Here is a 24,480-nt window from a genome sequence, read left to right on the forward strand (position 1 = left end):
CATCTTTAAAACGGAACATATGAAGATGTCGCTGCAATTCACTTTCAATCCATCCACTTTCTACACTGTTTGGTTTTCGACAAAATGAATAAAGATATAACTGTCTCCGGCCATATGGATTCAGATCTTAAAAATATATATATATAGGCCTAGAATTCGTTCTGTGTTTAGAGTTCAATAACTTCAAATCGATCAAAAAAACATCAAATTCTGATTTGTTTCTTCTTTTCAGAAACATGCAGCAGTAACCTTTAAAATTTTAACAGTAGGCCTATTTGAACTTTATTATTATTATTATTATTATTTTTTGTTTTAGGTACATGGCATGGTGTTCAGTAAAGGAACCTATTCATACATGGCTGATATAACCTTATTGTGTGTCAGTTCACAAATAATGTATTATTAAATAATAAAAACTAACGTCTGAAACATGTTTTGTCTCTTATCTAAAAAAAATCAGTGTACAGTATGTGTTCACTCTTTTGCCACACAGTGCGCGTGACCGGCTGACGATGACGTCACGCGCACGCGCATTTAATCGATTTTGACACAGCGGGTAAAGGGGAAAAAACGTATATTTTTCATTATAATTCAACATAAATTATTTTCTGATTTCCTGAAAATGAATACCCCCCCCCCCCCATGTCATTTATTTACATTTGTTATTAATTTATTTTATGTTTATAATTTCTATTGCTTTGAGTCTTTTATGAATTCATTTACTGCCTTGCTATACCTTGAGTTTATTATCCTATTGTGTGTGTGATACATGTATCCCCTGTGATCTTTAAGTTAAAAAATGTAGAAATAAATAAATAACAAAAAGGTTAAAGAAAGGAACAAAAGAACTTGTCTCGTCACGTGACAGAATCAGTGCAGACCTCAAAGAAAATACAGACATTTAGTGCATACTTGGGAATTAGGCAATAAAACAAAATAATACAATAATAAAAACAACAAAGACAGAAGAATGCATTGTGTGCTTTTTTATAAGATATAAGAATTGCTGTAATGTCACAAAGCGTCCTCTGCCGCCCTCACAGCGCCTTTACAAGCTCTCTCTCTCTCTCTCTCTCTCTCTCTCTCTCTCTCTCTCTCTCTCTCTCTCTCTCTCTCTCTCTCTCTCTCTCTCTCTCTCTCTCTCTCTCTCTCTCTCTCTGTGTATGCGCACGCGTAGTCGCCTCTTCAGATGCGAACCAATACCCGGATGTTAATCGGCGCGGCGTCTAGTGCGCAGCTGCAGGCCGGACTAACTGAGGTGAGCAAAACAAACCCAAACATGTACAAACATACACAACATATTTCAAGTTAGCATCAACATGCATATGCATAAATGTCACATAATCTATTAGACTTATGTTTGAAGGCTATCTTTGCTATTTTGCCACCGTAACCTGAAGTATCTTAGTTGTTATGTTTTCATCGAAATCCACTGAATAATTAAATGTATAGGAGCCGTATATCAATTTATGTGACACGAAATGATACAGGCAACACTATTATACCCGCTTTACGTGCTCGTAAGCGATTTGTTTGCGGTTGAATGTTTGTGTCCAAATGCGCCATAATTAGCACGTTAGCTTGGTAAGTTTATGCAGGAAGATGAATAAAACATCTTTATAGCAAAAAAACACCAAGCATTCCGAGTGATCATAGTTAATTTCAAGTAGCACATTGGTCCTTAAAGTACATTAAATAAATAATATCATTGTATGATCATCTTTTAGTACCATGACTGATATCAGTGTAACGTTAACGTTACTTTGATATTGCCTGCTAACAAAACTATTTCGCTAACGTTTCAATTAAGTTATAAAAAATACGCTATTTTTAACGTTCTCAGAACTTTTAAAATGTCCCAATTAAATGTTTCCAAGCGTTCTTTGTGTTATACGAACGTTAAGCGAACATTCCCTTTTGTTATTCTGCATGTATTTTTGGAATGTTACTTTTCGAGTGTTCTGTAGACGTTCTGAAACAACTAGGTTAACATTTAAAAGAAATGTTTAAGGAAAAAAATAAACATAAATAATGTTTTGTGCTGACGCTTATTAAAAACCAGATAGCATTGAACACATGTTCTATTAATGTAACTGAACATTAGCCAAGTTGTGTGACCGTTCCCTGTTATCTGGGTATACAATTAATGTTATGTAAGAAAGTTTGTAATTATCACAAAATCAGAATAGAATAAAATCTTTACTGCTACATCTCTAGGTATAAAACAGGCACGGAAACCACCGTTAAATAAAAGTGCTGCACAATCAACCCGCGCGTGTGTGTGTGTGTGTGTCGGTTCACAGGAACAGGAAGGGAGAAGCAGTTCATGGAAGACAGTCACCATAAGACAGGAGACCGCAGTCAATCGGAGGTGTGTGTAAGACCAACTCTGGAAAACACAATCTTGCTATATATATTAATACACAAACATCTGATGAACACTTTGTTTTTTGTTACAGGACACTGAAGACGGCTCAAAAGGTTGGTATTGGACACACTCACACACTAAATACAGAATCCACACCGCAAATCATAATCATATCGTCAGCGACACAGGATTATCACTCATTTCATTATTTATCGCAGGGAATGAGAATCTTACTATCATTTTGCGATGACGAAAGTTTTATAATTTGCATTTGATGAAAAATGTCATGTCGCATGAAAGGCGAGACTGTGGATATCGCAACCAATTTGCAAACTTTGTTGCACAAGAGTTAAGTCCTTACACACTGAGCCTGAGTTGTTCATATGTGTTTCTTTGTATCGGTCATCTGGTGGCTCTGAACTGTCAAATCACCTCTTGAAATGCTTGCTATGGATGCGTAAAACACAAAAAATCGAACCTGATCCCAAACGAAGGTTTCGGAGGCGGTGTGTAAACGTGAACGTATTTATTTTTTAACGTGTGAAAATTTCGGACTCTCTGTGCAAGGACCTTTACGATGCAAACCCTAGTTAATTATTCCGTATAGATTTATATATAATTTATATTATATATAAACATAAATACTTTATATATAAACAATATTTCTTTCTTAAATATACATGTATGTGTGTGTGTATTTATATATATATTAAATAATTCTACACAGTGCACCCACATATATTATGTAAACACAAACGTTCATTTTGGATGCGATTAATCGTGATTAATCGGTTGACAGCCCTAATTGCGTCGCTGTAGTCATCTCAAGAATGGTCTGATTAAGGGAACTTTTACATTACAATATATGCATTGATCAAACTCAAATACAGTTTTAGGAAGCGTGTATAGAAACTGAGAGTGATAACTTATTCAAGAACAGGAATGCCAGGACTCTGAGACAAAGGCTCAGAAGAGTCCCCAAGAGTTTCATTTAACTTACAATAGAGAGAAAACAGGTTGGGTTGGAAATAACCATTAAGACTTTCAGTAATCTGACCAATACAGAAAAACAGGATGGGCCGGATATAATGACCATCCTAAAAATTCAGTGTCCACAACTTTACTATTCTATTGGAACCTAAATTATACATTTAATAAATTTGTAATAGCACAATGCAGACCTAAAGACTATCATATGCCTCTGTAATCTTTGTAATAATTGTCATCATTATTATTAATAATAATAATTTGTTTCTTTATTAATCTCTTTAAATGTTTTGTTTATGTCCTATGGAAACAAACAATGTTGACTGATAACCATTGTCATCTTAACAACTATCACAATGATACGTGTCTTTTATAACAAGCACTCTTGACAGTTTGTGAATGGATCGCCTTGCAATTTAGTTTTGATTTGGGATGGGGTTTTGTAGTCGCAGTGTTTCCCATACCATTTCCCCCTAAAATGCTGACGAAAAGGACATTTACTGTATATTTTCGAGGAATAAATAGAAAGCATTCTTCATTTTATTACCAGCAAAAACACAGAATTAGTGCGGAATTATATATATATATATATATATATATGAAGAGTTCAGATGCAAAAGCCTCTAAGTGCCATTTGAAATTTTATTCTAGAATGATAATTTTTATCAAGCTTGTATATTTAAGTTCAGTGATTTCACTTAAATGGCAATGATAATTACCTATTAATTGTGAAATTACTGAACTTAAATATACAAGTTCAAAAATCATCATTAAAGAAGAAACTTTCAAATGGCATTTAGAGGCTTTTGCGTCGGAACTCTTCATATATATATATATATATATATATATTCTTCAATTTCATAATATATGATTTCAATTAATTAAACATGCTGTTTGATTGCTACCCCCCCCCCCTCCCCTCATAAAAAAATCCTAGGGGAAACACTGAGTTGGTTTTAAAAACATTTTCATTGAGTCCTCTTCAATCCTCAGACAGTGTTGATGTCAATGTGGTGATGTCGTTATTAAAATTAGGGATGTCAAATGAAGTGTAGGTCCTAATATTTATTTGATAATAATACTAGCCTGACAATAAGTTAATGGGAAATGATAATAAGCTTAATAATAAGTAATAAGTAATAATACGTTTAAATGGGAAATACACATCTTCTATTCACAAATCTGAAGCAGTCACATACATGAGCATTCAAAAGTTTGAGGTCAGTGAAATTAATGTTTTTGAAATAAGCCTTGTCTGCTCACCAAGACTGCATTTATTTAAAAAAAAACAAAACAGCAATATTGTGGAATAATATTTAAATTTAAAACAGCTTAGTCTTTCAGTTCTTCAAAATAGCAACACACCAACAATGTGTCTGAACACACACCTCGTTTTCAGACCAGCAGGCAATGGGTGAACAGAAATGCATTTGCTATTTAAACAACGTGGCACAGGACGAGAAAATGATAACCGCGTTGGGCTGAAACTAGCAAAATACACTTGTCGCACCTGCTGTTATGGTTTACCCATTGCGTAGAGTGTATGATAGACCTCTAAGGATTATCTTTAGAAGTGGAATACAATTAGAATTTTGCTAATATTTAGGAAAGAAATTCGAACTAATCTTTTCATTTATTTTGACAGCCCTTCTATGCTCTGCAATGCGCTTAATTTCTTCTTCTTAACCGCTCAGAAACAGGCTCCTCTCCATCTTCGGCATCTCTCAGCACTCTCACCTGTGCTTCATCGCGACCCGGTCCCGCCGAAACACCCTCCCCCTGTCCTGTTGTCGGGGGTTGGTCGGGCCCCCTTGAGGGAGGGAACGATGCAAAACGGGCCACTGTGGCCGACGGACAGCCCCCCCCGGCGGTGTCCCAGCACCCCATGCCCCGTGAGGTGCCCCCGCGCTTCCGCAACACGCCGGAGCCAAAGGTGCTACTGAAGAGGGGTCAGCCGCCACTGTCCTGCATGCTGCGGGGGGGCGCGAACGAAGCGGACAACACGCCACGGCTTCCCCTGCAGGAGCACGCTGACGCCTCAGGTGGGTCCAGTTTAAAATATTGAGACCGTAGACACAGAACGGGCTTTAATATGGTCAAATGTATTCAATAGAGCTGAGAAAGACTTATGTAGGTGGAAGTACTGCATGCATGTAAATCTGCCTGCATTAGTGATTTTTATTTTATTTTTAATTGTTTGGATTTAGGACTGATTTTTTGCTGGCCGAATATATCATGACAATGAATCAACTTCACATTTACAAGATTTATGCAAAAATGTTTTCATCTTGCCATTACTTTAATGCTATATAAGTCTGTTTAAATGACTAAAATAAAGTTTTAAATATTAATTTAAGTTCATAACCACCCAGTGTTCAAAACTCTCTGCTTGCCTTAGCTCGATTCAAAACGGTAAGCTTGACATGTTCAGCCGCACTTTCTGCTCAAACATTGGATTCATGCGCGCTGTGCCGTGTCGAGGTAGTCTGGTTAAAACTAGACCATTCTCAGTTGTAACTGAGATATGGTCTGGAAAAGCATCATAGACAAATCATTTCCAGAGGGGCGTCACCAACGGACGTCGTGGGTAGACCTAAAACCAATCAGAGCGATGAAGGAGATGACGTTTGCAGAGCGGCGGCCGGCGGAGAGGAACATCTCCGAGTGTTGTTCTTTGCTTGGTTTTTAACAAAAAGGAAACGTTCAAATCGCTGAAAAACAGACGCAATAGCTGATTCGACCGAGTGATGTTCGACGGCGGCGTCCATCTTTGTAATGAAGGCTACAAATTCCGCTTCAAAATCCCAGCGCTGTCATCGTTGTGTAAAGCCCGCCCCAACGTTTCTGATGGGTGCCGCGATTTCTGCGGACTGGAAATGGGTTTGAATGAGCTCTTTGCAAGACTAACTTTCAGAGCAAATCTAAATTTGCCGGAAGTTGTCTGGGTTTTCCCAGGCTAGTGTCGAGGCGTAAAGTTGATAATTCCGCAAATGACTGCAATTACAGATTTCAAACAGAGATGGTGACAAATAGGAAAAACTACGGACTGCAGTTTTAACTAAAACCAAGGTTAGAGTGTTAAATCAAACCTACTCGAAAACAGAGATTAAATTCCTTAGAATATAACATTTAAAACATTTAATTATACACAATGCCGTTCAAAAGTTTTAAATATCTTTTATTATGATAAGTTTCAATATATTAGGTCATTATGAAACTGGCGGGATAGATTAGAGTACGGGGGTCAATGAATTACTCCTGTCTTCAGTGTCACATGATCCTTCAGAAATCATACTAATATGCTGATTTGCTGCACAAGAAACATTTCTGATTATTATCAATGTTGAAAATATTTTTGTCAGTAATGAAGTATTGAAAATACAATAAAGTAAAAAAAATTTGAATCAGCATTTATTTGTATAACAAATTTATTTTGAATTATTTAATTATTATTATTTACTGACTCAAAGTATAAATTTCTTTAACAATATCATGGTGACCTCAAACTTTTGTATTGTATGTATGTTTATACGTAGAGTTTCATTTATTAATGATTGATTTTTTTTGTGTGTGTTCTGATGTTTGTTTTTCCTCTTTCAGATCATACGGAAGATTCAGTTTCTCTGCATTCATCGTCTGACGCCTCTGCCACTCCCACTTATGCAAATTACACATGGGGGCTTGGCTCAGAAGGTCAACCCTCTGCTCAGGGAATGGACAAGGATAATTCTGACGTAGAGAAATGGCCAAGACCGGAAGACCATTGGAATAGTGATCAGACCCTGCAGTCTGCCAGGTTAGAGATGGATGCGTCTGCCGCCCTGGGAATGAACAGTTCTTCTCAACTCTCTGAATATGCAGAAGCCAGTGTGGCAGGAGGTTCATCCTCACAGTCCGAGAATAAAGAGTCCATTAAAGGAGTCAATCAACATTTCAATTCCAAGGTGTCATCACCTTCTGGAGACCAGGAGAGCACTCAAAACTACAACCCTGATGACCCCGATAGAGCATTTTCAAGTCGAGAACCCCTAACTCACACTGCCTCTGAGGAATCTTCTCCTGCACCCTTGAGTCCAGCCAATGCGCTTTACCAGACACTCTACAAGAACAAAGAGCCCATTACTGGGGATTGGGCTGGACCAAATAATGGTGGAGATGCTAGAGTCTCCTGTGCGGATTTGTGGGATACAGGACAAGACCCTGTTAGGAAGAGCAGTGATGCAGTAGGTGGAAGTTCAGGTGATGGCACTGACATCTCTCAGGGAAAGTGGGATGGAGACACAGGAGGTTCAAACAAACAGGCAGCTACAGGATGGACCTCAAACTTAGCAGTTGGAGCATCAAAAGAGGATGCGAGAGAGATCTCTGAGGTAAGAACGGATAGTTTACAGGACTCTTCCATGCTTGCAAACAGTGTGGGATCAAGAGACGACAATCAGAAGGCAGGAGATGGCTGGAATGGGTCAGAGGGAGAATCGGCTGAAGATGGGAAGCAAGCCCGCAATCTGGTTCAAAGTCCCTCCGGATTTCAGGCCCTTCATCCAGAAGCCGTGCAGAGCATGATCAATCACACTAACCTGGATCCTAAAGTGCTGTGCAACACGGGATGGGGTAAGACCCAAATCAAGCAGAACGTTGCCTGGGAATTCGAGGGTGACAGTGGGAATGTTGGTTGGGATGCTGACGTCCACACAGACCGAGGTAAAGAGGGCCGGAGGAATGCAGGTGATCTTTCCAGCTCCAAAATGCAGAAGCAGGTGGGTCGACCTCAAGGGTGGACCAGGCATGGAGAAACAAGTGTTGGGATTGGTCGTAAAGGGAGTGGTTGGGGAGAAGACCAGGAGGTTGAAGATACAGGCAGGAGGGAAGGAAAGGAGTGGAAACAGGGTGGTGGAAGTGAGTGGACGCCATTGCCCGAGGGTGGAGGCTGGAAGGAAGAGAGAGGAAGTGACAGCAAGAATCAGGATGAGGACAACCTGGAAGAGTCGGGACAGCGGAGTGGAGGCTGGGGCGGAAACGGGGGCAGCAGTGTCAAGCAGCACCAGGGATGGGGTGAGAAGCTTCTTCCATCACCGATACCAAACAAACAAACAGCACTTAAAACCCAAAATCAACAACCACAGCAGCAATCGCAAACCCAGCAGCAAATGCCGGGATATCCAAAGGCCTTGCAGGACAGAGGTCGTCCAGGAGAGCCGGACGACCAGAGCAAAGGATCCGGGTGGAGCAGTGGGCCGATCCCTCAGATGCCTTCAGTTGTAGAGCCGAGTGGATGGGATGAACCCTCGCCTCAGTCCATCAACCGGAAGAATGAGATCGATGATGGCACGTCTGCATGGGGCGATCCACGCTACAGCATCAAGAACGTCAATCTGTGGGATAAGAACAGCTCACCGGCCCAACAGCAGTCATCTGGAAGGCCGCCTGGAACTGCATCGAAGAACTCTGGTAAGAAGGAAGCAGTTCTTATCAGAGAGTTGATAGCAGAGTCGATCAAACCATTATGAACCAGAAACATCCCTTTCATTGAAACATTTACACTTTCTAGCTCCTGCAAACTGGGCACGCAGCGGTGGTCCTACCGAGCCATCTGTGGACAGTGCCACGGCTTCTTGGGGGAAATCGTTTGATGCACCAAGTGGCTGGGGGGAATCAAGTGAACCAGGGAAAGGAGGTGGATGGGGAAACTCCCATTCCCATTCTGCTAAGCCTGGTAAAAGCCTATTCAAGTACAATTGCCATTACATCATGCCAATCCTGCAGTTTTCCCGTTGAATTGGGCTACTTTTAAAATTTTGCCATGTGTTATATATGTGACATTTGCACAAACAATTTTTGACTCGAATATTTCTTATCTAGTTTCAATATTGGAATAAAATGAATCGGGTAGAGTAAGGAGAATTATTTTTAGCTGTTTTATGAAAACTTAGAGGAAAAAGTATAATGTTCTTGATTATTTGTTGCATTAACGAGAACAAGGTGGAACACTTCCACTGTGTGATTTTTGCTAATTTTCATATATATTCTCCTCAGGTTCAAAGTCTATGCAAGAGGGCTGGGGTGATGAAAGCTCAAATACATCCCGTCACTCCAGCTGGGAGGAAGAGGATGGTGGTGGTGGTGTTGGTGTTTGGGGAAATCGCGGATCCCAAAGCAACACATACAACTCTGGCGGCTGGGGGCAGGGCCAGGGGGCCAGGAGACTCAACACTAAGGTATGTTTAAGCTCTTCATAGCCAGATCTTTTGACCTTTACCAAGACATTAAAGGAAAACATTTGACTCCTAAGAAGCATAAACCTTAACATCCCCAACCCTCTCGCCTTTGGTTTGTACCCCAGAGCCCCCTTAAAGGTAACAGTGGGGATTCATGGGCATCTCCTGTTACTCGGCAGTTCTCAAACATGGGCGTTTCGGTAAGCTAGTCCTTGCCTCTGTGTTGATTTGCTCTTGTGTGATGCTGCAGAGCTGTATAAATATGCTGATTGTTTGTCAGGATGAAGACTCCAGTATGGGTCACGATAGACATGACAGGAGAGGAATGAATGACGGCGAGATGCGGAGAGGCGGCAGGACTGGGGGAGCTTTCCGCTCACAGACTTCCAAAGAGATGCCATGTGGGGAGACCGGACCTTACCTGGACAAGGTACCGAGACACTTCCAGTGCCAACTTCACTGAAGGAGAAAGAAAGTTGTATTTAACTGCATGACCTATATATGCATAAACTCCCCTCTTGAGAAGAAAGAGCAACTGAACTTGTTCCAGTCCTAAGTGACCCTCGAGTAGGGTTGGGTATCGTTTGAATTTGAACGATTCTGATTCCGATTCCGATTCCTTGTTTCGATTCCGGTTCCTAACGATTCTCGATTTCGATTCTTTTAAGAGGCAGGGTCAAAAAAGTTTAGCTAACCTTGCTAACCAACGGTCTTTCTGAAGGAAATACTCCTTCTGTCACAAATACTTGTCACAAATTTAGCATTTTGCAGAGATTTCGTTAATTTTTAGAAAAGTGAAGCCACACTTTGGACCGCCGACGTAAGCTACTCATGTTCGACTCGCGCGGTTATGCCAACACTTCCGGTAGACGCTTCTTCGTTGGTGTTGTTCAGCGGTTTCTTCTTCCGCTCGGCGGACTGTGAATATCGAGACTAGGAATCGAAATTTTAACTTTTGAACGATTCCGGGAAAAACGAAAAGTTAGTCCCGGTTCCAATCGATACTCGATTCTCGATACCCAACCCTACCCTCGAGCAACCTGAGGTTTTGATCTCAAATTTGACCCCATTCATTTTTTTTATTGTATGCCACTGGTCTTTTATTTACTTATTTATTTATTTATTTTAGTCCACATATCGTGAATGATTGATCCATGCATACCTAATCTTTAAACAAAATGTCATAACTTGCTATGATGTATCTGCAATTTTTTTATTTGGACAAAGGCTGCATCTGAAATTGCATACTTGAGTAGATGCCTATTTTGAATATGTAATCTGTAAAAAAGTATGTTCTATATTGTTTGAATGTGTTTAGTCTGGATGTACTACATTGTCATATGACCTATCAGTTGCATCAGTTGTGTTGCTTCACTGCCATTCATAATGGCAGTGGCCTCATGGGATTCAGAATCTCGCCAGACGTATTAGGCATCTGAGTACTTCTTACCTACTCTTTTACGAGTACTGTGGATTAATGCGAAATGTTTTTAATCTACTGTACAGTAGGGAAGTATGCAATTTTGGATGCAGTTTAATTACTTTTTAGTTACTTTTGTTTAGGATACCATCTGGGACAAGGCCTAAGACCCTTTCTCAAGGGTACAGTGGGTCCATGGGTAGATTTTCACAGACTTGAAAAAAACTTCTAAAGCCCTAATCTTTATCTCCTCTTTGCTGTTGTTTTGAAGGTCGGGGGTCATAATATGTATGGCAGTGGGGGGATTCCTCCAATGAGAGGGATGCATCAGGGTGGTGTGCACCCCTTGAACCCTTCCCCCGGGATACGAGCACAAGTGCCTCCCCAGTTCCTGCCACCTCAGGTCAGTTTGTGTTTTTGGTTTTAGCACTGCGATAAATGGACGTTTATTATTAGCTCTCGGCTCCTCTATGTTTCGGCAGGTTCCTGGGCCGATGCTGAAGCCAATGGCGCCCCCTGGTGGCGGGATATTCCCCCCACAACTCTCCCCCCAGCAAATCGCCATGCTCGGTGGCATTCATCCACACATGCAGCAGTTCCAGCTGGTATGCATCACATTTTGGCCCTGCAAAATAACATATGTTTAATAAGCGTTATTTTAACGTTTTATATGCGTTCCTTGTCCCAGGCCTGTCAGCTCATTCTGCAACAACAACAACAACAACAGCAACAGCAGCAGCAGTTTCTGAATCAGAGGAAGTTCCCTCCTCCTGTAAGACAACAGCACGACCCGCAGCAGGTACAGCGCCAGATATTAGCACAGCGCCCCCTGCTGAATTATCCATAGAACTGCACAGCGCCCTCTGCTGAATAAATCCTATAAAGCCTGCTGGATCATGTTTGTGACAAAACTTTGCTGAAAAACCCATTGCTCACAATCTACTGCATGCCCTCTGTTATTTGACTGATAGTTCAGACTTAGCAAGTAAAAGCCTTTTAGTGTAATGCGACAAACGTCCACCTTCAGCTCGTGGTTTGTGTTCATTGCTGTGAAAGCTTCACTGATTTTTAATACGTAAATGTAAGAATAGCTTTTATATTCACTCACTGGACTGAAGCAACTCAGGTTTACTAGATTATCCAGACAATATTTAGCAGATACAGAGTAATGACTGATCTTAATATTATAAAACATGTATTTTGTTTTAAGGATTTTTAGATATCTGAACTGGAATGCAAGACAAAAAAAAAAAATGCTCATTAAGAATATAGATTTCGCAGAGACAGAACTACACATTGTTTTCATGCTAAGTCTTTTTCGCTAAGGTGTGTTTTCTTCATAGCTGGCACGGATCATGGCTATCCTACAGCAGCAGCAGGGGGTCGGCGGGCCCAAACTCTCGCCGTCTCCCATGGGAGGACATGTCCCCAAACACCAAGACACACACCTCCATCACTTGGGCATGAACGCTCACAAGCAGCCTGATGTGCCGATGCATTCAGCCATGGGAGGATCTGAGCTGCACAGCAAAGCTCCAGCAGCGTTCACAGGTGACCAATCTGACCGCTTTAACTGTAAAGTTTTGTGTTTTATGGGAATGCCCTGCTTTAAATGAGAATATGTAAGGGTTTCAATTTGACCTGGAATTTGTTTTTTAAATTTAGTGTTCATCAGAGGTGTCAAATACCACATGACTATTGTCACACTTGAGCCACGAATACACAAACAAATTTATTTAATGGGTTCGAGGATTTTTGTGGTTGAAATTAAAGACAGGAACAAATCCTTCCCTCACGGCTCAATTTGAACCCTTTTTAAATGTATTAATTGAATGTGAGGAATGCTTTACTACACATAGAAAAAAACAAAACTCTTTTATAATGTTTACATGTGTATCTGAATGCATACTGAAGAGAAAATGATTTTAGGACCCAGCAGAACAGCTCATTTGCTCCATATACAGTAGAGCTATCCACCTTTTTCTGCGCCCGTTCTATTTCCCATGATTCATAGCGGGTTCAACTGACTAAATGTTTTTTTTTACTTAGTATTTGTTTACATAGAATGCTAGAAATTAGAAAAATATCAGTCTACACATGCGTTTTATATTTAATATGAGCGAAGTACATATAACACAACAAATCTCTTAACTTTTAGGTGGCAAAATATATATATTTTTTAGTAATTCTATGAATTACACCACGCAAAACAAAAGTAATAGCCTACTAACCGGATGAAGAAGGGTCGGCCTCCACAGAACATAAAATATTATTTTTATTTTATTTTTCGTCTTCGCATTTATTAGCAAAAAACAATGTTACGGAATACAGACGTGACAGTTCTCCATTACGGACAGGACCGCCCTGAAAGCGACTTCACAAAGATCTTAAAGAGAAACCACAAAGCCTTTCTATAAAGTGAATTTCGTTTTTATTAATTGTATCATAATTTCAATCAATGTTTCATCAACCAATTGCCTGGTTTTAATAAATAAGAAGCAAACTGGACTCTGGTCTCATAAATGAACCGAAACTCAGCGTATAATGTAGCCTACTTGCCTCACAGGCCTGAGAAATATATAGACTGTGCATCTTTGAAAGCAGAGGTAGACAGGAGTCAAAGGGCTAATGCTTGGGTTATTCTGCAGCAGATGTTCATGTATTGCTGGATTAGGGAGATCGTGCAGTCACGCATCAGCTATCCTTTGGAAGTTATGAAAAAAAGAAAAAGTTCATTTTGTTTTAATCTGTGATTTAATAAAAAATAAAAAAAAACCTGAAAAATCAGATCACATTTGATGAGTGTTTTTTTTTTCCTCGATTTAGTTTAGCTGTGAGGATGACACAATCTGAAACACATAGACCAGATTCGAACCGGAGTCGTCGTCATGGCAGCGCGCATTGTTTAGAGCAGAGTGAGGTGGATAAGGACATCTAGTGGCAAGAGTCATGAAACATCATGTTATCCAATTTTTTTCCCCTCGAGAGGTCGGCAAAGACACCAAATTTAAGATATATTGTGAGTTATTTTGAATTCAAGTTGAAAGAATGTGAGGAATGTGCTTCTAAATTGATATTTATTTACTGATTTAATCGAGTAATTTAAAGGTAAATAAAATAAAAACAACAACAAAAAATCAACTTCATTCAAAAATGAAAAATATGAACAAAATGAAATAAAATAAGCTTTCTGGACAAAAATAAATATTAAATGTAATTTTACGGCTTTGGGTCGTTTTGACCCGCAAGAGAAGAATGAGTTTAAGAAATTTCGTAAGTACATTTTCATCTGCCTGTGTCAGGTTTTGCGAGCGGATCTGATCTGGACTCTATGATGAGTTCTCCTGCTGGATTGAAGGATGGAGGTGGGACTCAGTCTCGATTTAAGTGGATGATGGATGGGAACAGCTTGACGCCCTCCCCGCCAGAGCAAACACTACACAACGGTACAACACTACATACACACATGCAGAGAATAAAGAAATGATGACAGAAGTTTTACTGCTGTACAGTACAATGCACTTCTCAGAGTGAAGAGGGTGTTTGCAGATCCTTAAAAATGTTTCAAATGTCTCAAATTCCTTAATGTTAAAAATAACCGTCCTTTTCATAAATACACTTTTTAAAGAGTTAAAAATGCAAAAAAATTACAATAGTAGTAAATATTTTCACAGTTATATCTGTCTAATTATAATTAGACTTATTTACTATATTATTATTTTTACATTACCATTTTTATCCCTAAATAAGAATTATTATTATCATTATTACTGTTAAAAATTATTAATCATTATTACTGAAAAAATGGTATTAGAAAAAGTTTTTTTTTTAATTTGAAGTGCTAATACCCTGGTAATAATAAACAGTAATACAGTTTAATAGAAAATTATTTTTTAAGGAATATTACTCAATATTAGTTAACAGTTTGAATTATTACAATTTCATTTGACTTTTTAAGTGATTAATGGATTTGTTAGTTTTAACTGTAGTTTTTGAAGCATTAAAACGTCACGGGTCCCTGGGAATGTGTGTTAACTGTGTGTAGACTGTATGTGTGTGTTAATGAATGTGTGTGTGTGTGTGTTCAGGGCCGGTGAAGGGCTCGTTCCCTCAGTTTGACGTGTTGGGCGGCGGCTGGCACAGAATCACCGCTGGGAAAATGGACACGCCTCCAGCAAACCCCACCTGGCCTCCAGGTAACTCTCTTTATTACTGACTCCCCTGCTCTGATATCAGTGAAATCACTTCGGCTGTCTTGACTTTGTTCACCATCTGATTTATAGGCATTTCTACACTACTGTTAAAAACGGATTATTTTTAGTTTATTTAGGTTAACTAGATTAAGTTTTTTTAATAAAAGAAGTCTCTTCTGATCACCAATGCTCAATTTATATGATACAGGAAAAACAGTGAAATATTATTACAATTTAAAATATATCATCTGTTTTATATATATTTGGAATGTCAACGATTAATCAATGTAAAACTTATCGATCATCAATTAAACAGGATCAGATTCAATGGCCTTTACCACTATAAAATTGTAAAAATACCATCATAAAGCAGCAGCCCATAAGAGTCATTCAGTCACAAATGTCTAATTGGGTTGATGTAGCAAAGACATCTTAATAAACCGTTTATTGTCTGTGTAATTACTTCCTCATCACTTGATGCCATATAATATATGAAAGGGTTGCCACAGGTGCTTGAAAAGCCTTAATTTTGATGTTAAACACCCTGAAGATCACATGTGTTTATCTGGTCTGTCTCAGAGTTTCAACCGGGCGTCCCGTGGAAGGGTGTCCAGAGCCCTGAGCCCGAACCTGACCCCTACATGACCCCTGCGGGAATGATGGGATCCGCCGTGCTCGCCGACACCGAACATCATCTACTGCAAGACAACACAGGTGCGGAGTCAGAGAGGGTTTACCTTAACCCGACTCATCTCAAGACGCGCATTTTATATCAGTGTCGTATTCATATTCATCTCGTATTCAAGTTTAATAAATAGTATTATTTTTTATATATAATGTACCCTGTAAAGCCTAACATGAAATACGTTTCATATATTCAGAGTCCCAAACTGAGCAAAAATATGCAATTTGCTTCAGATGCTGATATTTATATGGACAAAAGGATGGGAAATCTGATGCTTATTATATAAATCAATGAGCTCTTTATAACAGTATAGCAGATGATTACATAAAATGCAGATATTATAAATATCAATATCTGCCAATAATGTCTTAGTAAGAGGATATGAAGAGTTCAGATGCAAAAGCCTCTAAGTGCCATTTGAAATTTTCTTCTTTAATGATGATTTTTGTCAAGCTTGTATATTTAAGTTCAGTAATTTCACTTAAATAACAATTAATAGGTAATTATCATTGCCATTTAAGTGAAATCACGGAACTTAAATATACAAGCTTGATAAAAATGATCATTCTAGAAGAAAATTTCAAATGGCACTTAGAGGCTTTTGCATCTGAACTCTTCATATATAAATCCGTCCCCCTATAGTCGATAATCATATCCATTATAACTCGTCTTTGATCACCAAAATGACATATTTAAAGGTTTTTGTACTTGGAAAAAGTTTCTTTGTGCCTTAAAATATCTTGGGGCCAGTTGTTCAAAACATTTATTCTGGATCAAAATGATCCGGATTGGGAAATCCCATTTTTTCCTATCCAGGATCAGGCAATCCATCTTACTTTTATGCCGGTTTTTCAAAGCAACATTGGGACTGGATCACCCTGATCCAGATGCACAGTTTTCAAGATTACCAAATCCAGATTACCAGTGCTCTAAATGGGACAACATATCACAATGTGGGCTACCAGCTATGTAAAGAACATGTAGAAGAGCCAACACGTGCTCACTGTAAATGTTTCTTATTTTGAGACAAAACACAAATGGGGACAAGATAATTTTTTATTTTATTTTTACTTTACTATACTGAATAGCTAAATGGTTAGCCTATGTCTACTTTATCACTGTTACACAAGTCAAGTGCAAAATATAAATAAAAGTATACACAAATCCACCTTATACACAAATATACACAAATGATACAAATCTATTTTTTGACCAATTTTAAAGTTTTACTACATTTTCTTCCTGAAATCCACCTTGAAATCCTACCCACTGTTGGGATCAGGATAATCCTGCTTTTTTGGATCAAATGTATCCAAATCCCACTGACAAGTTTTGAACAACACAAACTGAAGGTTTGATCCAGATTAAAACTAGGATTGGATCCCCTGATCTAATCTGATTTCAGATTCCTTCTTTCCCTTTTGAACAACCCATTTTCAAGATTTGATCCAATCCGATAACCAAAATCCGATCAGCTTTCCTTTGAACAACTGGCCCTTGAATGTAACTTGACACCCTTGCCTCATTTGGTATCCGCGGTGCTTTGAATATGCAAATGAGCCCCGCCTCCACTCACTCACTCATCTCAGAGATCCACTCGTTCACGATCACACGCTGATCTGATCAGTTCAAACGGTGTTTTTGAGACTTTCTTTGGTTCACTACGGTGAAAAATACTCAGCAATGCTGTCGACTTATGAATTTACACATGGTTTGACTTAACGCATATTAAAAACACCATATAAACAAGATTAAAAGCTTGATTTTCACCACAGAGGAACTTTAAAACATAATGGAGTGTAATTTAATAATGATTGAACTATATTGAACCTGATCATAATTTAGACTCGTTATTTTTCTATAAAACAAAAGTTTTCTATAAATGAAGTTTTCTATAAACAAAGTTGCTTCAGTCCAGTTAAAAGTTATAAATACAAGTTATTCTAATGTTTACTTGATGATAAAAATCAGTGCAGATTTCACCGCAAAGAGACACAAGCTGAAAGTGTATGTTTGAACAAATACACTAAAAGACCTTTTAATATCTATGTTAGTCATTGATCATGTCGAGGCCTTATAAATGTGATTGGCTGTCCCTGAATAAGTGTGACTGTGTTTTCCAGGGTCAAACTCTCTGAACACCTGTATGCCTTCACCCGGTGCCTGGCCATACAGTGCCTCGGAAACGCCCCTCGCTGCACACGGGACAGGTAACACCCCAAAACCATCACAACTGTGTATTAAAGTCACCCTGTGGTGAACATCAAGTTTTTTTTTAATTGTTTATATGTCTTATGTGTCGTTTTTAATATTCTTTAAGACAAACCATGTGTAAATTCACGAGCCAACACTGTTGCTGAGTATTTTCTCCTGAAAACCGCAGTAAATCAAAAATACGGTTTGAAATCGCTGGTGTTTCTGACGTCACACCAATCAGATCCACGTATGCTCGTCAGCGAGTGGATCTCTGAGCTGAGTGAGTGAGTGGAGGCGGGACTCATTTGTAGGGCCCTATAATTTCAGCGATCACGGAATCGTGGAATTGGCCAATTAACGCGGAACCTAGTGTTAACGTGGAATTTCGCGGAATTTTACATATTTGAAATGAAATTCGTTTTTTGTGTGGGAGAAGAACGTATGTCTGGGGAAAATGCAGAGAGACGGGGAAGCAAATCTGGGCGACACAACCCCTCCCGTCATTTCAGCTCATGACGGCATCAAAACAATAGCCGCGTTTCCACTGAAAGCATGGCGAAGCGGCTCTCCACGGCTCTGCTTTCGTCGGCGAAAAAGTGACGAGAGACGAGACAGCACGCTCAACAGTGCGCGCGAGAGACACCGGTTTGTCCGAGAGAGCGCTCGACAGTACGCGCGCGAGAGACCGAGTGTGTCCGAAAGAGCACGCGAGAGAGACCAAGCATGTCCGAGAGAGCGCTCGACAGTGCGTGCGAGAGACAGAAGCTGCGTCCCAATGTGCATACTATGCCCGAAATAGTATTGACAGTAATGTCGCATATTATTTAGGATGGATAGTAAGCACATTACGACGCAGCTAGAGTGTGACTTTTATTTTAACTTATATAAACTAATATAATTTATTTTTACAGGACCGTTTAAAGCTCATAACCATATTTTGTTACTTGAAGTACCTATGTTGCATCATGCAGTATTTGTCATTTTAAGAGAAAAATGCCTATTTTATTTGTGTACATTTTAATCAGTAACATTAAAAGCAACATTAAAAGCTCTTTTTACAACTAAAATAACAGTAAAGGGTAAAAAAAAAACTGAATTCCCAAAAATTAAAACGGAAAAAACGGAATTTGCAAAAATTAAAACGGAAAAAACGGAATTTGGGAAAAAATAAAACGGAATTTGGGAGAAAAAAAAAACGGATTTTATAGGGCTCTACATTTGCATATTCACTAAATGAGGCAAGGGTGTGGAGTTACAGTCATGCTATTTTAAGACAAGGAAAAAACGATTTTGGTGACCAAAGATGAGTTTTAAAAGTGCATTGTGTAATATTTAGGAGGATCTGTTGTAAGAAATGCAATATCGTATACATAACTATGTTTTCAGTGGTGTATAAAGACCTTACAATGAACTGTTATGTTTTTATTACCTTAGAATGAGCCATTTCCGTCTACACACACACCGCGGGTCCGCTTACATCAACACGTTTCTTCGGTGGCCCTGAACAGACACACGCGTTTCGTCACTATGTCATTCTTCGTGTAGCGATCTAGTTAAAGTCAGCGAATAAAACTTCGTCGGGAGAAACGGCGATTTCCGATATTTTGAATTCGACTGCAGTACCACTTTCGACCACTAGTCATTCTTACATACTGCACCTTTAAGGGAAGAAATTACAGGGGGACTTTAATCCTTTTGAATTGCAAAGACCGCTGGTAATATTTCAATAACGTTTCCAGCTAAATACTCCGAGCTGAAGTCCAGTTGGCCGCCGGAGCCCATTGGACACAGCAAATCGTGGCGGACCAATCGGAGCGCTTCTCACCTGCCCCGCCCCCCTCCGGGCCTCAGCAGTCAGAAGCAGGCGTGGTCGGGGGAGGGGCCTCGGATGCCCCGGGCCTGGGGAGGCGGAGCCGGCGGCCCTGACTCGCCCTTTAAACCAGGTACTGCAGACACACACAATGATCATACGCGAGCAACGGACCCGCGGGAAGCTCAACCTGTTCATGTATCGTGTTCTTCAGAGTGGAGCGACGGAGGAGCATCGGCGGGAAAATCATGGCTGTTACTGAGGAACCTCACGCCACAGGTACAGCGGAGTTTATTCGGTCAAAAATACAGCGGAAACTGGGAAATGTTATCGCAATGTCAAACAGCTGTTTTCTATGTGAAATAATATGTTAAACTCATAGACTGTAAACAAAATTTAGACGTAGTGTACGTGACGTCATTGTAGTGTTTCTGAAAAGCGTTTTTAAAGCCCAAAGTGGGCGGAGCCGGCCAAAAATGGGCAAAGAGGCGGATTAACTGAGGGGACGTGACGCTATCAATCCACCCGTCACTCTAGTGGCCACGCCCTTAATTATGCAGAACTTTAAGGCTTAATGTCATTTAAACAGATGAGTTATTAAAAAATTCACTCCCCTCACAGTTGTCATGAAGGGCAAAATTAGCGATATAGATCAAAATCGCTTTTTGCACCAGGCTGCAAACACATTTTGTTCTGCCGTAAAGTTGGGCATTTTAACAAGGGGGTCTATGGGATTGACTCTCTTCTGCAGCCGGCCTCTAGTGGCCAGTCGATGAATTGCAGTTCCATCTTTGATTCAGGAGAGACACCAGAAGGTTGTGCTTGGTTAAACTGTAATTTATTTCTGTGATCAAAGCTTTATTTGGAGCATCATTACTATCTTCAGTGTCACATGATCATTCAGAAATCACTCTAATATGATGATTTCTGGGTAATGATGCTGAAAATTCAGCCTTGATCACAGGAGTAAATCAATTTTTTTCTATTTAGTCACATAGAAAACAGACATTTTACATAGTAATACTATTTCACTGTTTTTTTCCTGTATTTTTGATCAATAAATAAATGCAGCCTTGGTGAGCAGAAGAGGCTTCTTTCACAAACATTAAATTTATCTCACTGACCCCAAACTTTTTTAGCGACAGTGTGTCTCTGAATCAGTTGGCGCTTCATGCGAATCAGTTTGAAGATGTTTTACTGGATGTTGACTGCATTTGTGAGTGTGTTGGCAGTCAAACATCAGGTTGAGGTGCGTTCACGTTTGTGCAGATCGACGGCTCGACGCTGAGGACCATCTGTCTGCAGCACGGCCCCCTGCTGACCTTTCACCTCGGCCTGACACAGGGCAGCGCTCTGATCCGCTACAGCAGCCCTCATGAGGCCGCCAAAGCCCAGAGTGCACTGCATATGTGAGACACTCTCTTTCACACACACACACTCACTTACTTACTTACTCACTCACCCATTCACACACACACCACTCTCACTCACACAGTCACACTCACACACTCTCGCAACAGTTAAATAAGTCTGCATTTTTTTAATCAATTCACTGTTGAGATGTAATTTCCTACATGAAGTGACTGATTTTGTCTTCATGTTCAGGTGCGTTCTGGGAAACACCACCATCGTGGCGGAGTTCATGAGCGAGGAGGAAGTCATGCGTTACTTCACACATTCCCAGAGCGTGGGGGGGGCAGGGCCAGCGGAGGGCTCGTCTGACTCCTCCCCGCGAGATGGCGAGCGGCCCGCGGGCGGAGACTGGCAGGGGCTCGACGTGTCCACCAGCTCCGAGACGCCAGGACTCGCCCTCCTCAGCCAATGGAGCAACAGCACCGGGGAGGGGGTGGGGAAAGGGGTCTGGGGGGGTGTGGCTCCCAGTTACCATGGCGGGAGCCTATGGGGCGCTCCTCAGTTAGAGGACGGCTCGGCTGGGTTGTTGCCTGGCAACCTGCTTGGAGGCGGGACTGACAGTTTGTGATTGACAGTTATCGAGAAACTGGTACGTGGAGTTTAAAGTGTGTCGTAACGGCATCAAACTGCAAAAATAATGATCGTTACCAAACATGTGGAAGCCCAATGCTTTATTAGAATCTTTCTGTGTAGTTTTGGCGAAGACAAGGGATGAACCTCGTGACAACATTTTTTTGAAACCTGAACCAAGAATTTTGACATTTAATAATTCATTTAATTCGCGGGTCTACATCGTAATTATTCCCAAATCCTTTTTTTTTTTTTTTTGCTGTTATATTTAGTAAATACAGCAATAGTTTTCAATTTTTTATATAAATGCATAATTAATTAATAGGTTTAATATAAATAAATTAAAGGCAGCGTAGACAAATACCACCGTGATGGAGAAAATACTGGCTGAATGATGTCACATCGCAACAAAACGTATGTATGCATCAATCACATATCTATATGAAAACATATTCTCGAGGTATATTTTGATTTACTGAGTGAAAAACAAGTCATCTAACGCACGGCTTCTGCATGTCGTCATTGTTTTTGCAGTTGTTTCTGGTGAAGCTGATTTCACACGCCGCAGCTTTAAGACAAACACACACACACTCGCATCCAGAGAGCTGCATTTCCACACACACTGGACGTGTTGACTGGCTTTCATATCCAGTGAGATGTTAAACACACACACACACACACAGGTGCAGTGCGAGCGCAGTGGGATTTGCTTACAGACTTTCTCGTCATTGCCAGAGTTAAGCTATCATGTATTTGAATGCAGGGACTGTTTCTAAAGGCCTTCTTTCTCACACACTGCTCAACTTGAACAGCCGATGTAAATTTGATGTTGCGCTGGCACACGCAAGACAGTTTTAACGCTTCGACAGTGGATTTTTTAAGTTCGTCCGAGCGCGAGAGCATCTGAAGCGGGTAGATGCGTGAAACTCGCCCATAACAGCCCACATTTCACTCCAGAATCAGGTCAAAATCAAAGGAAGACCAGTTTACAAATAGTGATGTCGTTCTCGTGATGATTGAGCACATTTACTCTCACATTCTCATTATTGTAATGCAAAACGTTGTCGGTTATGTTTAATAGTGACGGTAATATTTACTATATTAGAGTAAAAAAAACACTGGTATCATGATGCATAGTCACTTTAAATAATTTCAATGAGAATTTGGGAAGACATTTTTAATATTTGCAAAACTATCATTTGCCCGAGCATGATGTTTTGTTCGTGCGTGAGAGTATTTGCCGGGAGATGCAGAATCTAAATTTAGCATAAAGAAAACAACTTAATTTTTAGGAGCAATTTACAACAAAAATTGGTTTGTTTTTTTGGTGCAATTTTCACATGGTGAAATAAAACAAGGTCATTTTGACTTTCTATCCCACCATCTTTCTCAGAACTGCGATAAATGAACTAGCAAAAAAGTCAACTGGCGGTTAAAAATTCGCAATAGCGAGGAAAAAGTCGATTCGTTTTTTAGCAAGTAACTTTTAACACAATTCTGACTTTGTTCTCGCAAAAAAAAGTCCGAATTGTGAGAAGTCGCGATTAACTTTTTAGTTTTTATTCTGTGGTGGAAAAAAGCGTACGCGTTTTCTCGATCGTCATTTACTCGCACGTTTTCATTCGTTACAATCCTCGTTACATTCTCACGACTGTATCACAATGCAATTCGATTTTTAGTATGCATAAACACTTTACAGTTTAAATAATGCAATTTTATTAGAAATGAACGATAGTAACGCGAAACTCTCATCACGATGAAAAACGTTTTTCCGCTGTCCTAAAAATAGGATTAATTTTCTGATCCCGCGTGAAATGTTGCGATGTTTCGCGAGGTTCGCGCAGATCCCGCTTCTCTTCTATCCATCGCGGCGGTCGTTCCTGTGAATTTTGTGCAACTTAAACGCATCTGTACTCGTACTGACCTTCCACTGTTCCCTTCTTTATCTGTTCGTCAGGTTTGCTGTTACATTTATACGATTCGTACGCTGTTTTTTGCTATGGCATATACCAGTTATCTTCAGAGACTTTCAAGTGTGTCGGACGGACGGACTGACGACGTCTATAACGCGTGTATGTGTGCACTTTACTGTTTCCGTCTGTGTTTGTGAGTTGGTGTGCGGCTGTACATTGTTAACTGTGCACTATACACTGCTGGTTGTGTTTTACAAACGTTGGCATTAGCGGGTTTCTGCGATTGGCGTTTCTTTGGTTGTTTTTTAAGCGTACTCATGTAGCCTTTTGTATTGGCTGAACTGCAATAATAATGATTCTACAAGCATTTTTAAGACACAAACGTGTGACGGCGTTTCTGCCAAACTTATCCGCCTGTCCAGAGTTTACAAACAGCTGAGAGACATGTGTTTATATGTGTCTGTATTGTTGTTTTTGTTTTAAATTAAGACTTTAACACTCCTTTCAGTGTTTCATTTTTTGAGATTTTACAGAGGAAGACAAAGTGAAGAGTTTATTTAAATAAAAGTGACATGCAGCTGTTATAAAAATTGTGTTTTTGTGGCTTCTGGACTCTTATTTTGTCGCTCAGCTGTAAACTTGTCAGTGTGTTATGGACATTAACGAGTTATAAATGTATTTCCAGTTACTCTTAAAAAAAAACTGGGTAA

The 24,480-nt window shown here is 39.9% G+C and overlaps 1 protein-coding gene across 2 annotated transcripts; it reads left to right on the plus strand.

Moving 5' to 3' along the window:
* The first annotated feature begins 1,150 nt into the window (after positions 1-1,150).
* Positions 1,151-24,363, plus strand: tnrc6bb.1 (trinucleotide repeat containing adaptor 6Bb.1). 2 transcript variants are annotated; one of them, XM_039687590.2, is made up of 21 exons: positions 1,151-1,258; positions 2,304-2,371; positions 2,460-2,481; positions 5,050-5,397; positions 6,956-8,803; positions 8,904-9,068; positions 9,389-9,570; positions 9,696-9,770; positions 9,851-10,000; positions 11,262-11,393; positions 11,473-11,595; positions 11,679-11,789; positions 12,334-12,541; positions 14,293-14,436; positions 15,079-15,186; positions 15,763-15,897; positions 17,992-18,078; positions 19,804-20,007; positions 20,089-20,153; positions 21,144-21,283; positions 21,480-24,363. In XM_039687590.2, the coding sequence occupies exons 2-21, from the start codon at positions 2,327-2,329 to the stop codon at positions 21,853-21,855; spliced, it is 4,668 nt and encodes a 1,555-aa protein (XP_039543524.2). In that variant the 5' UTR covers positions 1,151-1,258; positions 2,304-2,326; the 3' UTR covers positions 21,856-24,363. The 2 variants fall into 2 exon arrangements, with proteins under 2 accessions (XP_039543524.2, XP_039543525.2); XM_039687591.2 differs by lacking the exon at positions 17,992-18,078.
* Positions 24,364-24,480: the final 117 nt, after the last annotated feature.

Source organism: Pimephales promelas, chromosome 3, assembly GCF_988280905.1.
Source record: "Pimephales promelas chromosome 3, fPimPro1.hap1.1, whole genome shotgun sequence".
NCBI classification, from domain to species: Eukaryota; Metazoa; Chordata; class Actinopteri; order Cypriniformes; family Leuciscidae; genus Pimephales; species Pimephales promelas.

Bases quoted from the DNA above. Each gene is read 5' to 3' on its own strand.
- tnrc6bb.1 (XM_039687590.2), top strand. From the start codon at position 2,327: ATGGAAGACAGTCACCATAAGACAGGAGACCGCAGTCAATCGGAG. The intron at 15,187-15,762 runs GTAACTCTCTTT...GGTCTGTCTCAG, and splicing joins AAACCCCACCTGGCCTCCAG to AGTTTCAACCGGGCGTCCCG. The intron at 21,284-21,479 runs GTGAGACACTCT...CTTCATGTTCAG, and splicing joins GCCCAGAGTGCACTGCATAT to GTGCGTTCTGGGAAACACCA.